At 30.9% G+C, this 15,170-nt stretch overlaps 1 protein-coding gene and 1 long non-coding RNA gene across 2 annotated transcripts; one reads left to right on the forward strand and one right to left on the reverse strand.

Annotated features, from left to right (window-relative positions):
- Positions 1-7,306: 7,306 nt before the first annotated feature.
- LOC126672099 (uncharacterized) lies at positions 7,307-9,657 on the reverse strand. Its single transcript, XR_008790306.1, has 2 exons — positions 9,184-9,657; positions 7,307-7,948 (listed from the first exon to the last, which is right to left on the reverse strand). It is a non-coding gene; the product is annotated as an uncharacterized LOC126672099 (long non-coding RNA).
- Positions 9,658-10,236: 579 nt separating this feature from the next.
- Positions 10,237-11,674, forward strand: LOC130015281 (uncharacterized). The gene is made up of 3 exons (XM_056105070.1): positions 10,237-10,428; positions 10,703-10,870; positions 11,558-11,674. The coding sequence occupies exons 1-3, from the start codon at positions 10,237-10,239 to the stop codon at positions 11,672-11,674; spliced, it is 477 nt and encodes a 158-aa protein (XP_055961045.1).
- Positions 11,675-15,170: the final 3,496 nt, after the last annotated feature.

Genomic DNA, 15,170 nt, shown 5'->3' on the forward strand with positions numbered 1-15,170 from the left:
GAGTAATCATGCCAAATATAAATAATCGAATATATCGACAAATCCAAAGTGAAATATCAAATGAAATAAATAACTAGTTCTACTGCGGTCTAAGAGTTCGAAAACAGAAACTAGTTTAATAACATGAAAACCTCCGAGGAATCAAAAGAATCGGAGTGGACCAGCTTTCAAATCATAAACCTGGAAAATTTGGGAAAACAACGGGTCAGATATACTGAGATGAGTTCGCAATACTATTTACATTTATTAAGTTTAAAACCCTTAAATCAAAACATTTTTATACTAATATAATATGATTACGGAAAACAGTATTGAAATGATCCCAGCGTAAGTATGACATAGCATACCGATAAACCCATAGTGGACGGGAACAAATCCTCGTCATAAATATATATACCAGCGTAAGCAAGACTTTAGTCTGCCGTTTCCCAGAGTACTCACCGGTGCACACAGTCTCGATACAAGCCTATCGAGTAGCTCGTTTCAATCCAGTTCCATAATCCGTAAAAACAGTTCACAAACATTTATAATATTAAAATACGATGCGGTACTTAATAAAGCGGTAAATAGCACTACAAACTCATTGCTTGCTTATCCACGTGATCTTGGCAAACAGCTAAACCTGCGTAGACTCCGAATCTCGAGCAGTCGACGGGTCTAAAATAATAAATAGGTTAAAATTCGTACGACCCCTAACTCTAAGATCACTAGACACCACGTAGGACTAGCGCAATTAAATAACCAGATAAATCACAGAGAAACACAATTCTCAAATAAATTGTAATGCCGTAATTAATTCAAGACTATTGAGTTCGCCTTAAGTCCAATCCGAAAATATTATTAAAATAATATTTAATTGATAAATAAAATCAATTCCTCAAATAGTGGGTTAGCCGAGTTTTTCAAAACTACCAAGTTAAACCCACATGTCGGTGACCCAAGTCCAAACCGACCCAACTAATATTCCAGAGTTTATAAACCACGGTTTATAATTTATATTAATTAATATCAAAATAGAACTCAATAGCTTGAAACTCAAGTAATTAAATATTACCGGCAATTATCTCAATTAATTAAATAACAAACAAAGCTAAAATATAAATTTAATTCCAAATGCATTCTAAGTAAAAAATATCAATTAACAATTAAATAATAATTAATAATAATTTTTAATTTAATTTTTTAAATATTCACATATTATTTTTATGCCTTAGAAATAATATAATTAATTTGACAAATTTTCAATTTAATAAAATCCCCAATACTTATTTAATATAGTCAATATATAATATTTCGTATAAACTATAATAAAATTAATATTTAATTTAAACATAAAATATTAATGCCCGAAGTAATTTCAAATTATAAAATAATATTATTTAAACCGCTAAATAAATAAGTTGAAATCACTTTCGTAATTTAAAATCAAAAATCAACTAAAATAGTTAAAAGATAAGTTTAGGAATCAATAGATTTAAAACATAAGAATTCAATGACTAAAGTCACTATTTAACCAATAATAAATCATGATAGCCAATCAAACCATGACATGTCCTCATCTTCCTCCATTTTACATAACCAAATACACGTAACAGTGGCCAACTCCATAATTCATCAATTCCTCAATTCTTAACAACCTAATTCATCAATTCTTAACAACCTAACCATATTAAGCAACCAAATCAACAGATTATAATCACCCTAACAATATCAATGATCTCAGAATCAAAATAAGCTTGGATAAACAATATGATGATTTTGACAGAACCATGAAAATAAGATCAAAGTGCAAAACTCAATTACCGATCTAAGAGCAATGAAGAACGACCGAAACCGAAGCTCAAGCACAAGACAAAATCAAGGCATTCAGTTGAAAATACCAAGGAATCATAGTTTAAAACTTCAAAACTCAGCAATGAAACGAACAAAGGAATGGCAGTAGGAAAATCTAGACAAAACAGTTTATAATCAATAAAATACGATGAGACGACGGCAGCTAATGCGGAAAGGATAACGTACCAATTACAAAACTAAAACTTTGGAACTGTAGGGGATCGAGTCTACTATCTCAGAAATCAAACGGAACACGATTTGGTTCTGAAACGGATGAGAAATCAGTTATGAACGGAAGTGCCGTTTATAACATCAAAACAGAATTATGAAGTTTGAAAACTTACTGATTTCCACAACAATTTGGTGCCGAATTCCTGGAAAGTTTTTTGAGAGGAAAAGAGAGGCTAAAGTTTGATGAAGTTTGAAGAAAAGATTAGGGTTTAAACATTACGTATTTAAAGGGACAAAGGAATCGGATTTTCAGCTGTTTTTTAAAAGGAGAAACGGAAGCCAACAGGAGTCTTCCTGTTTCATCTCAACACTGTGATTTCAAATCTAAGGTTGGGCCACTCCAAGGCCCAACCAAAATAAAAATCCCTAAGGCTAAACCAAACTCAAAATGAACCTTACCAAACCAACAAACGAATTTCAAATCCGTAAACGACTCCTGAATATCTCCGACGAATTTCAATTTCGTAAACGACTCAAGCTATTACCAAAACCCGCAAAATAAATTTCAAAATTTTACGGGATATTACATTTCTGATGATAATTTTGACCACAGTCTGATGCATAATGACTCTATAGACATGACACATTTAGATGTTTCTGATTTTCTTGAGAACAATGATATGAAAACTAATACAGCATGTATTGTAATATTTTTATTATTTACTTATATATTGTCATTTAGATGTTTCTGATTTTCTTGAGAACAATGATATGAAAACTAATACAGCATGTATTGTAATGTTTTTATTATTTACTTATATATTGTTGTGTTATTCTATAATTTCTTATAATGAATTTTTTTTTGTTTGAATTAAGAAGCATATGGATAATTATCAGCATGTTGTTTCGTCCAAGTTCAATAATCAAGACATATGTCTTGTGGATAGTGTGACAACCCACATTATACGCAAACACCAAATATATTTTTCAAATCTTAAAAGATGTCAGACAAATGTCAGTACAACATCTGATAAGGTAAAATTAATTGAAGGCTCTGGAAGAGCTACTATTCTATTACAAGGGGGAACTATACTTACCATTAATGAAGTATTATTTTCCTCCAAGTCTCAAAGAAACTTAACAAACGGTACGTAAATAATCTCGTTTCACTCGTCGTCGTCTTATCGTTTTATTTTTTTGTTCTTAACTGAGAATCTTGTTTTGATTCTCTGCCGAATGTTTGTTTCCTTCTTGGGTATTGATTATGGCATCTAAGGATTGTAAACTCTTGTATTTTGGGTGTTTTGAATCATTGATCTCCTAGCTAATGGTTCCTCGTTCGATTTTATGTTCTACGTTTTGGGTTTCTCGGTTTCATAGTTTCTCTAAATGGTTTCCTTTGACTTCGGTTTCTTTTATTTGTGTTGGATGACTCTTTTGATCTTTGCTTGAGGTTTTGTTCTTGATTCAATGTGTTGTTTATTAAGAAATTGATGTGGTTTGATTTGGGGGAAGCTTGAGTTTCGTTTTCTGTTACTGTTGATGTTTGGAGTTGATTAAGGATGGGTTTGTTCTTATGATGAAGATGATGAGGTGTCAATTGTTGATTGACTGATTTGATTTTTATTGGCTAAATATTTATTTAGGTCACTGATTTGTTTTGCTTAAAAACCTATTGATTCCTTAAGTTAAGTTTTATCTATTGAGTAATTGGTTTTGATTTTAATTTGGGGATGTCATTTTAAATTGAAAGTTTGACAATTTGATAATATTGTTTTAAAAATTTAAAAATAATATTTGAATTCATTTATAATTTAATTTATTATTATTATTATTATTATAAATGGGAATTGGATATTTATTATCAATCTATAATTTTATAAATTCTCGGGTGATAGTAATTATTCTGAAATTTTGGCTTAGCGTGCCAATTTGGTTAAATTTATAATTTATCCTTTTAATTAATTATTAAATTATTTTAGCGATGGATTTTGTTGGAAATTATTAATCACTTGGGTAATTATATTTTATTTTAAATATTGACTGGGCGTGTCAGTTTGACGTTTGAGATTTTGAACGTTTTTTTTAATTTATTTTAGTCAACTATTGTGGTGGTAACTTGGGTTACTTGAAGTTAATGCTATTGGGTTCCGTTTTAAAATGTTGATTATTATTTTGTTTTGATAATAATAAACTATGGTTTATAATTGGATAAATATATATTTATTTTATTAAAGTAAACTTTGAAAATTATAAACTCTGATTTATATTTTTGATAAAATATTTTGGGCCATGTTAGACTTGGGTTACCTGACATGTGAGGTAGTTTGGTAGTTATTGGTAAATCGGCTAACCCAATATTTGAGTTAATGGATTTAAGTTATAATTTAAATATTATTTAAGTAATATTTTCCGGATCGGATTTTAAAGCGGGAATACAATAGACTTGACTTATTAATTTTTGGTATTGTGTCTATTCAAGGTGGTTCGTATTTTGATATGTAATTAATTTTTCTTTTTGCTTTGGCTATGCTTGTGCGACACTTGGTATTGTGTTAGTCCGATGTGGTGTCTAGTATTCTTAGAGTTAGGGGTTGAATGAGTTTTAACTTATATATTGTTTTAGACCCGTCGACTGCTCGTGTTTCTTAGTCTACGCAGGGTTAGCTGTTTGCCAAGATTCACGTGGATACGCAAGCAATGAGTTTGTAGTGCTATTTACCGCTTTATTAAGTACCGCATCATATTTTAGTATTATAAATTTTTTGAACTGTTTTTAAGGATTATGGATATGGATTGGAACGAGCTACTCGATAGGCTTGTATCGAGACTGTGTGCACCGGTAAGTACACTGAGATCGGTAGACTAATGTCTTTCTTACGCTGGTATATGACGAGGATTTGTTTCCGTCCACTCTGAGTTTTTCAGTATTTTATGTCATACTTACACTGGGATCATTTCAATACTGTTATTTCATAATCATATTATATAATATAAAAGGTTTTGATTTAAGGATTTTAAATTTAATAAATGTAAATAGTATTGCGAACTCATATCAGTATCTAACCCCGTTGTTTTCCAAATTTTTCAAGTTTATGATTTGAAAGCTGGTCAACTCCGATCCTTTGATTTCTCGGAAGTTTATTTTATTAAAATAAATTATCAAACTTATTTTTATTCTTAGACCGCAGTAGTAAACTAGAAGTCTATATTTTCTAGTTTGTTTGTTGGATTGGTCTGACTAGCTTTATTTTATTCTTTGGTATTGTTATTATTTAAATCTGGTTAATTGTTATTTAATGGAAGTATTTATACTTAAACTGCTAGTTTAGGTTGGAGTCTCGGTTTTCCCCGAGCATTGGATTTTCTGCAGGTTTACATGATTGGTTGTTTTCCGCAAGGCTTGCTACGGGTTTTGGTACAACCATACCCATACCCTAGCGCCGGTCACGATCTCTGAGATTGGGTCGTGACATATACTGTTGCATGTGATATCATAAATGAAAATTGAGATCCTGAACCGAGATTGGTCATTGAATGTCAAAATAGACATGATTGGGACAAATGGAAAGACGCTATGCAGGCTGAATTAGATTCCCTTACCAAGAGAAGTGTGTTTGGACCTGTTGTCCTCACACCTAAAGATGTGAACACGATAGGTTACAAATGGTTCTTTATACGAAAACGAAATGAGAAAAATAAAATCACAAGATATAAAGCTAGACTTGTTGCTCAAGACTTTTCTCAAAGACCTGAAATTGATTATGATGAAACATATTCTCCTGTCATGGACGCAATTACATTTTGATATTTAATCAGTCTTGCAGTTTTTGAGAAATTTGAAATGCGTCTCATGGATGTTGTAACAGCATACTTGTATGGATCGCTAGATATCGATATTTATATTAAGGTCCCTGAAGGATTTAAAATGCTTGAAGCATCAAATAGAAAACCCAAAGAAATGTATTCAATCAAATTATAATGATCTTTGTATGGGTTGAAACAATCAGGGCGCATGCGGTATAATCGTTTAAGCGATTATTTAATAAATAAAGGCTATGTGAATAACCTTATTTGCCCATGTGTTTTTATTAGGAAAACAACATCCGGATTTGTGATTATAGTTGTGTATGTTGACAATTTAAATATTATTGGAATAGGCAGTGAGATCAATGAAGCAAGTGTGTACTTAAAGGATGAATTTGAAAGGAAAGATCTTGGAAAAACCAAATATTGTCTTGGTTTACAAATTGAACATGTGCACAATGGCGTATTAGTGCATCAGTCAAATTATATAGAAAACATCTTAAAACGTTTTGGTATGGATAAAGCAAATCCTTTTTGTACTCCTATGGTTGTTCGATCACTGAATGTTGAAACTGATCCATTTCGTCCCTGTGGAGAAAATGAAGATATTCTTGGTCCTGAAGTACCATATCTCAGTGCAATTGGGGCACTTATGTATTTTGCTAATTGCACTCGTCCTGACATATCCTTTTCTGTCAATTTATTAGCAAGATTCAGTTTAACTCCCACGAAGAGATATTGGAATGGAATCAAACATATATTTCGTTATCTTCCTAGAAGCACTGTTCTTGGTTTATTTTATTCTAACGATTCAAAATTAGAATTGATTGGTTATGCAGATGAAGGTTATTTGTCTGATCTTTATAAGGTTAGGTCTCAAACTTGATATGTATTTACGAGTGGAGGTACTGCAATTTTTTGGCGATCACAGAAACAAAAATTATAGCCACTTCCTCAAATCATGCTGAACTTATTGCATTACATGAAGCAAGTAGAGAATGTGTGTAGCTCAAATCAATAACACAACACATTCAAAAATCTTGTGGTCTTCTGGTCCATAAAAGTCCAACTGTCTTATATGAAGATAATGCTGCATGCAGTGTTTTAAAAACCGGACCGGACTGGCCGGTTGAACCGGTTAAACCGTAAACCGGCCAGTCGTCCGGTCCAAATGTAATTAAGAACCGGAAATCCGGTTTAACCAGATTGGACCGGCTAAAACCGGACGAACCGGACTAAACCGGTGTCACGACCCAATTTCATGAATCGTGACCGGCGCTAGGGTATGGGTATGGTTGTACCAAAACCCGTAGCAAGCCTTGCGGAAAACAATTAAATATTTAAGCCTGCAAAAAACTGCTCGGAGGCAACCGAGACTCCAACCTAAGTATAGCAATTTATATTACAGTTCTAATATAAATAACTTAATTATCCAAAAATGCTCAACAGCATGCCTTAAATATAATATTAAAGTAATCCAGAGTAGACATGCTAATAATAAATAATCGATCAAATCGATAACCCCAAACTGCAATAACAATGTAATATATTAACTAGTTCTACTGCGGTCTAAGAGTTTCAAAACAGAAGTAGTTTAAATAACATAAAACCTCCGAGGAATCAAAAGAATCGGAGTGGACCAGCTTTCAAATCACAAACCTGGAAAATTTGGGAAAACAACGGGGTCAGATATACTGAGATGAGTTCGCAATACTATTTACATTTATTAAGTTTAAAACCCTTAAATCAAAACATTTTTATACTAATATAATATGATTATGGAAAACAGTATTGAAATGATCCCAGCGTAAGTATGACATAGCATACTGATAAATTCAGAGTGGACGGGAACAAATCCTCGTCATAAATATATACCAGCGTAAGCAAGACTTTAGTCTGCAGTTTCCCAGAGTACTCACCGGTGCACACAGTCTCGATACAAGCCTATCGAGTAGCTCGTTTCAATCCAGATCCATAATCCGTAAAAACAGTTCACAAACATTTATAATATTAAAATACGATGCGGTACTTAATAAAGCGGTAAATAGCACTACAAACTCACTGCTTGCTTATCCACGTGAAACTTCGGCAAACAGCTAACCCTGGTTCGACTCCTGAGCACGAGTAGTCGAAGAGTCTAAAAATAAATCATACGTTAAAATCGCTCCAACCCCTAACTCTAAGAATACTAGACACCACGTAGGACTAGCACAATTAATAAGTCAGATAAAATCACAGAGAAGCAAAATTCTCAAATAAATTATAATACCGTAATCATTCAAGACTATTGAGTTCACACTTAATATCCAATCCGAAAATATTATTAAAATAATATTTAAATGAAAAATTAAATAAATTCCTCAAATAGTGGTTGAGCCGAGTTTCTTAAAACTTCCAAGCTAAGCCCACATGTTGGGCGATCCAAGTCTAACCCGACCCAACGATAAATCCAAAATTATAAACCACAGTTTATAATTATAATTAAATAAAATATTAATTAATATCAAAATGGAACTCAATCGCTTGAAACACGAGTAATTAAAAATTACCGGAAAAATATCTCATTAAATAAATCAATAAATAAATAAAAGGCTAATTTATAAATTTAGCCAAATTGGCACGCTAAGCCAAATCCTCTAAAATTTATATATTAGATAAAAATATCAAATTTCCCTTTATAATGAATCAAATAAATATTTTAAATCCAAATCATTTAAATTATAATAAGATTAATATTAATTCTAAATTTAAAATAATGACGCCCAAAGTAATTTTAAAATCATAAATAATAATATTATTAAATTGTTAAATAATAAGTCGAAACTAAATTCGTAGATTAAAATTAAATCAATTAACAAAATAGAAGTGATTAATTTAATTTAATCTTAAAGAATCAATTTGATAAAGTCATAACAACTTAAGGATCACATTATCAAATTAGCCATCACTTCCATTCAACACATAATTTCTTTCTGCCAAGTACATCAGAGACCCGCCATAATCAATTTCAAACAAAAGATAATTTTTAATTTATTAAAGTAACCCAAAACTTATACCATGAGAATTATATCATCTCATATCAAATAACTCCCTAACTCTAGCTTCGTCTTCCTCAAGAACATGAATTGCAGAAATAATCAATATGAACCTTAACTTCCAAATAATAAAACCTTCACAATTTCTTAGCAAACCCAATAAACAGGGTCCTAAAATCAGCCTATCACAATAATATAATCTGAAACTAATCAATATGACAATAAATTCAAGACCCAAAGAGAACGACTCAACGGTAGCAAATTAAAACAACAATCTCGGTTAAGAACAAAATAAAGCGATAAGACGACGGCGATTGAAACGGGATTATTTACGTACCGTTTGGAAAAACACCAAGAGCAAAGTTGTAGAGAAACGAGTCTACTATCACAGAAAAGAAACGGAACTGAATTAGATCTAGAAACGGCTACGAACGAATCAAAATACGGAGAGATCGATTTAGAACTCAAAACAGCGAATTACATTAAAACGATAAACGGCGGCGGCTATAACGGAAAAGATAACGTATCGTTTCTAAAAAACAAAGCTCGGTCTCGAAGATAAATGAGTCTACAATCGCTGGAACGAAACGGAGCTCAATTTGGTTCTAAAACACATGAGAAAAATGATTAAGAACGGAAGTAGCGCATGAAACAACACTGAAAATTATGAACGGCTTACCTACTGAAATCGGAATGAATCTGAGGGAGATTTGTGCAGCGTTTTCTCAGGAAATTCAAAAAAAATAATGACGGGTAGGGTTTCGCAAAAGAGGAAAGAAAATAGAATAGGGTTTAACAAAATAAAACGAATAAAAAGAATAAAGGACGCATCAAGTTATACTGCTGTGAAAATTCCAATTGATGCTTTGATAATGAAACATAAATTGCATGGGCTTTTGGCCATATGCAAATATTAAATGGGCTAGCATTACGTGAGAAGGAAGAAGTAATATTATGCATGGGTTTATTGTCATGCATAAAAAAAATTATGTTTATATTTATTTTTCTTTTTTTTTTCTTTAAAAAAAATTAATAATACAACCAAACATGAATCGAATCACGACCGAATCAACGAGCGACTCCAATAAAATAAAATAAAAATATTTACTACTACTAATAATACATTACCTAAAACTTAACGGAATGCAAAAATTATAATTAAAATTTTAAAAAAATAATAATTTAAAAATACGGGATATTACAACCGGGAACCGTTCTGAACCATAAAACCGTCCGGTCAGTTAGAAACTTATAGAAGAAAAAAAAAGAAGCTAGAAACTAATCAAAAAAAAAGTTTTCTTCATTTTCAGATCTATTAAACACAGATTTTATTTCAAATTCACACTAGATCTTGTTAACCGCTTGTCTCGCTTTCTTCTTTAACCTGCCGATGTCGCTTTGTTTTTCTTGGCTCTATAAAGTTCGTTTTTCTTCGTCACTACGGATTTTAAACGAGAGATCTATTTTACACAGTGATAAAAGGAACTTTTGCAATATGTTAGATGAAGTTGAACATAAAAAGAAAGAAGATTATCCAAATGATAAAGGTGAAGTTGAAGGTGGTTCCCGTGATAAAAGTTTAGTGGGTCCCAATTTTATTGGGTTTTGTGTTTAGATGGGTTATCTTGAATTTTTATTAACAAAGATTATATATATGGTTGTTTCAAAGACAAAAGAAACAAAAGATTAAATATATAATTGCTCGACTGGATTGCTGTGCACAATTATTTCAACGCCATTTCACCCAACCGGTTAAATCGGCGGTTGAACCGATTGGACCGCGAACCGTTGGCTACGCCGGTCCTGTCACCGGTTCGTTTTTTAAAACACTGACTGCATGTATAACACAAATCAAGGAAGGGTACATCAAGAGTGACAGAACTAAACATATACCTCCAAAATTCTTTTCATACACTCAAGAACTTATAAAGAATCAAGAAGTTAACATCCAGTATGTTCAATCAAATGATAATTCATCTGATCTCTTCATCAAGGCACTTCCTACATCAATATTTAGAACACATGTACATAACGTTGTAATGCACCATCTGCGAAATATGTGAAGGATTATCTATGTTGCAATGAGGGGGAGAAATTACGCACTGAACTCTTTTTCCCTAACTAAAGTTTTTATCCCATTAGGTTTTTCTTTAGTGAGGTTTTTAATGAGGCAGTACAATATAGCGTAATTTAGATTTTGTCATCCAAGGGGGAGTGTTATGAATAGTGTGTGAGTATGACAAAATTTACATATCTAATTTAAGTGAAAAATTTCAATCCTCCATTTTTGACATGCATGTAAATGCATTAATTACATGGTGGGTGAAATTATCTATAAATAGATTCCACTCCATGTAAATCTTATAAGTGAAAATAATTTATGCAAGAGTGAAATTCTCCCAAATATTTGTTTCATTGTTGGCTTGTTCTAAGTGCTCTTAATTGCTAATTAGTTTAGTTCATAAATATTGGTTTATATTATCATTAAATTTATAACAGATATATGAAATGTTGAAAATTCAAGCCCTCGTAAATAAAAGAGATTATTTCAAAGAGAAAAACTAGAGGTAATAGAAAATTGTGAAAAATGCTTTGGCATATACCGGTGTAACTTTTTAATGAATTTTAAAAGAAGAGTACTTCAAATTTAGTCAGCTCAAATAGCTTCAAATTAGAAAATTTAATAACAATCAAAATATAAATATGACTAGTTTGATTTTAGAGCTATGAATATTAAATTCCTAAATGATCAAAAGGATTGCAAACATAAGCTTTTGAAAAATTTACCAAGTCATGTTCATGAAAAATCAGACATGTTCATGGCATAGGTTTGAGTCGGGCTCCGCAGGTTTTACTAATTTATAAGTAAGCCCAAATCAGGCCTGAGTCGGTCTAGACTTCATATATGTTATCCAAATCTGTCCCTTAAACTTTATATATGTGGGCTCAGGCTAGGTTTTTTCAGGCTTTTATAAGAAATTGCAAAAAAAAGCCCGAACCGCACATAAAATATCAAATATTCCAGGCTCGATCTCCAGCCAAGGTTAGGACTAAAGATTTAAGACCAAACCGGCCTTAGAAGGACGTGATATTTTTACAAGAAGTAGAGAGATTTGCATATGGATAGTCAAACGTTTAGACATTTGACAAGTTATCAAAATAAAACAACAATATAAGATAGCACATTACTATAAATTTGGTAAAGAAATAAGCATTTGTGAAACAAAAAGAGAAAATGAAAGAGTAAGGAAAGCTAAAGAACACAGTAAGAAAAGAAGAGTTTGATAACTTGCAAATAGTGAAGAAATGAGAGTAATAAGAAGGTTTAAATACACAGTTTTAATATTATTCTTTCAAAAAACTGTTATATTGAGGGAGGCAGAGTTTAATAAAACATAGAAAGATAGGCAAAGTAAAAAGTCCATAATAAATTAAAACATTCAACTAATGTAATATTAAGTCATTTGAAGTATGAATTGTGCACTAGTTTTTCAAAAAAATATTAAATATGAGATATGCAAAGTCAAAACTGAATCAACAGATTCAATTAATTTTGAGATACCTAGCCCATTTTTTTAAAGTTTCATTTTTCAAGCTTTCATTTAAGTTCCTTATATAAGCCCGAATAACTCCGGCCCGGACCCGCATATAAAGTGTAAGGGCTGGGTTTGGATAGAAAATATAAAGCATGAACCAGGATCGGGCCGGACATCTTATTAAAAAATTAGTAAAGCATGTTTAGCCCGGCCTGGGCCCAGCCTATGAACATGTCTAATTTTCCATGATAATTTAATGAAACAACCCATGATATTATGTTGTAGTATTTTTAACTTTAAACTTGAACTTTTTTCTTTTAAAAGTAGAATGGGTTGAATTGGAACGAACAACGGCTCTTCATATTTAAAAAATCACATTGTACATTTTTAATATATTTTTCCTTTTTATCCTCTATTTTTTATTAATGCTAAACACATATATAAGAAAATTAATTTTATGTATAGTTTTAAAGTACATTTAACAAAGGAAAAATAAGAAAAGAAAAAAAATTAGATCTTTTGAATATGTGTAACAAAGACTTTCTAAATGGGTTAGAGTAATTAATAATTATAACCAAACAAAAATAAACATAAGAGCTCAGCAGGTAAAATGTGAAATGCCATTATTAAAATGAAAGAAAAACAAAACAAAACTTCAAATAGCATAAAACATTTCACGTAATAAAATTTCAATAAGATGGAAAGTGTAAATGAGTAAAATCGTTAATTCTAAAGAATATGAATTGTTAAATTTCTGATATTAGAGAATGTTTTTTGGTTTGATATCTAAGTGAAGGATTTTATGTGTACATTTTTCATAAAAATACGTAAGTTCTTTTACTATATCAAGAATTTTTTTTTCTCTGTTGGAAATAAAAAGTTTGGTTTTGACATCCACTTGTCCAATGCTCCATTTTGCATGAACTAAAAAATACGACTCATGAGAGATTTATCATCACAAAATCCAGTCAATTTTACCAAATTGGCATATGATGAATGCTTGAATAGATTAAACTTCAACCAAGAATGATTTAGCTTGGCTTAAATCTTTTATATGCCTTGATTGCATCAATTAAGATTTCTTCATAAACTGTGTCTATTTATTTTATTTTGTGCCCAAAGTAGTACAATTCATATAAAAAGAAACGAACCAAAAATAGATCGAAGGATGGACCACAACTTTCTTTCCGGTCGTCTTACGCAATTGAGACATCTTGCACCTTTAAATGTATTGTCGAATTATGCCTAATCATGTTATAATTATTATCTAAAATATCTGATCTGGCAACTAGGATGATCTAAAAAAATTGATATAAATTGTAGTTTTACAAGAACAACTCTTTGAAGAATTCAACTTGCATGTCTCTAAATCTACATTTACGATGTCTGCATAGAATGAGAAATACCATGTATTATGGAGCAGTAAGAATCCGTGATTTTGTGAATCTTCACATTATAACGGAGAAATCATAAAACATCCAAAATCGGGCTTTTTATTATTTTTAGTGCACATGTCACACTTTAAATGATATAATTTTATATTAATTGAATGTGGTAATTTATTATAGACTTTTTACTTTTCTTATCTTTTATGTTTCATTAAACTCTGTCTACTTCAAATATAACAGTTTTTTGAAAAAATAATATTGGAGTTGTGTATTTAAATCATCCCATTCCTATTATTTTTTTCATTAGTTCTAACCTATCAAATTCTTATTTTATTATTGTGTTCTTTAGATGTCCTTGCTCTTTCACTTTCTTGCTCAGTTTCATAAATGATTATTTTGTTTACTAAATTTATAGTCATGTGTTTAGGGGTGAGCATCGGTCGGTTCGGTTCGGTTAGAATTTTTTCGGGTTTTCGGTTTGGGAAAATCCCAATCCAAACCGTTCTTTATTTAACCAAACACCAAAGTTTTTTTAACCGAAAAATTTCGGTCGGTTCGGTTCGGTTTCCATAATTTTTATCGGTTTGGATTTTTAAAAGCCATAAAAAAGTTAAAGTAAAGCTTATAATTTTTAATAAAAAATTAAAATAAAGTCTATAATTTTTAATAAAAAGTTAAAGTGAAGCCCATAAATTAAAACTACAAATACATTATTACATAATAAAATAAAAACCTCCATTAATAATTACAAATATTAGGATTTGTGAATTGAAAAAGTATATATACATATGTTTTTGTCCCTCTACTTAAATAATTAGAGTCTAATAAACTTTTATATATAATTATATAACGATTATTAACTCATACATCAACAATAATTAAGATATAAAGACAAAATACATATTAATATAAGTATATATGAATATTATTTTTTAAAATATATATATATTTTATATTAATGTTCGGTTAATTTGGTTTTTTGGTCGGTTCGGTTTTCTAAACACCCAAACCAAACCGAACACCGAACACCAAACATTACCTAAAGTAGAAACCGAACCAAACCGTTTTCACCGAAAAACCGAACCAAACAACAAAGTTCGGTTCGGTTTTTCGGTTTGGTTCGGTTCTTGCTCACCCCTACATGTGTTATCTTACATTGTTGTTTTATTTTGTTTACTTGTCAAATGCTGAAACGTTTGATTGCCCATATCCAAATCTCTATATTTTTTGGAAAAATATCCCGTCTCCTTACACTACAACAAAAACAATCTCTCACGACATAATTATAGTAACGTTTTTGATCAATATTATTTTAAATAATACAATGCTGCTAAAGTGATGTTTCAATAAATGACACTGTAAAAATATATGTTATAACAAATTTTTTATTTATGAGCAAA

This window comes from Mercurialis annua, linkage group LG3 (assembly GCF_937616625.2).
Source record: "Mercurialis annua linkage group LG3, ddMerAnnu1.2, whole genome shotgun sequence".
In the NCBI taxonomy this organism is placed as follows: Eukaryota; Viridiplantae; Streptophyta; class Magnoliopsida; order Malpighiales; family Euphorbiaceae; genus Mercurialis; species Mercurialis annua.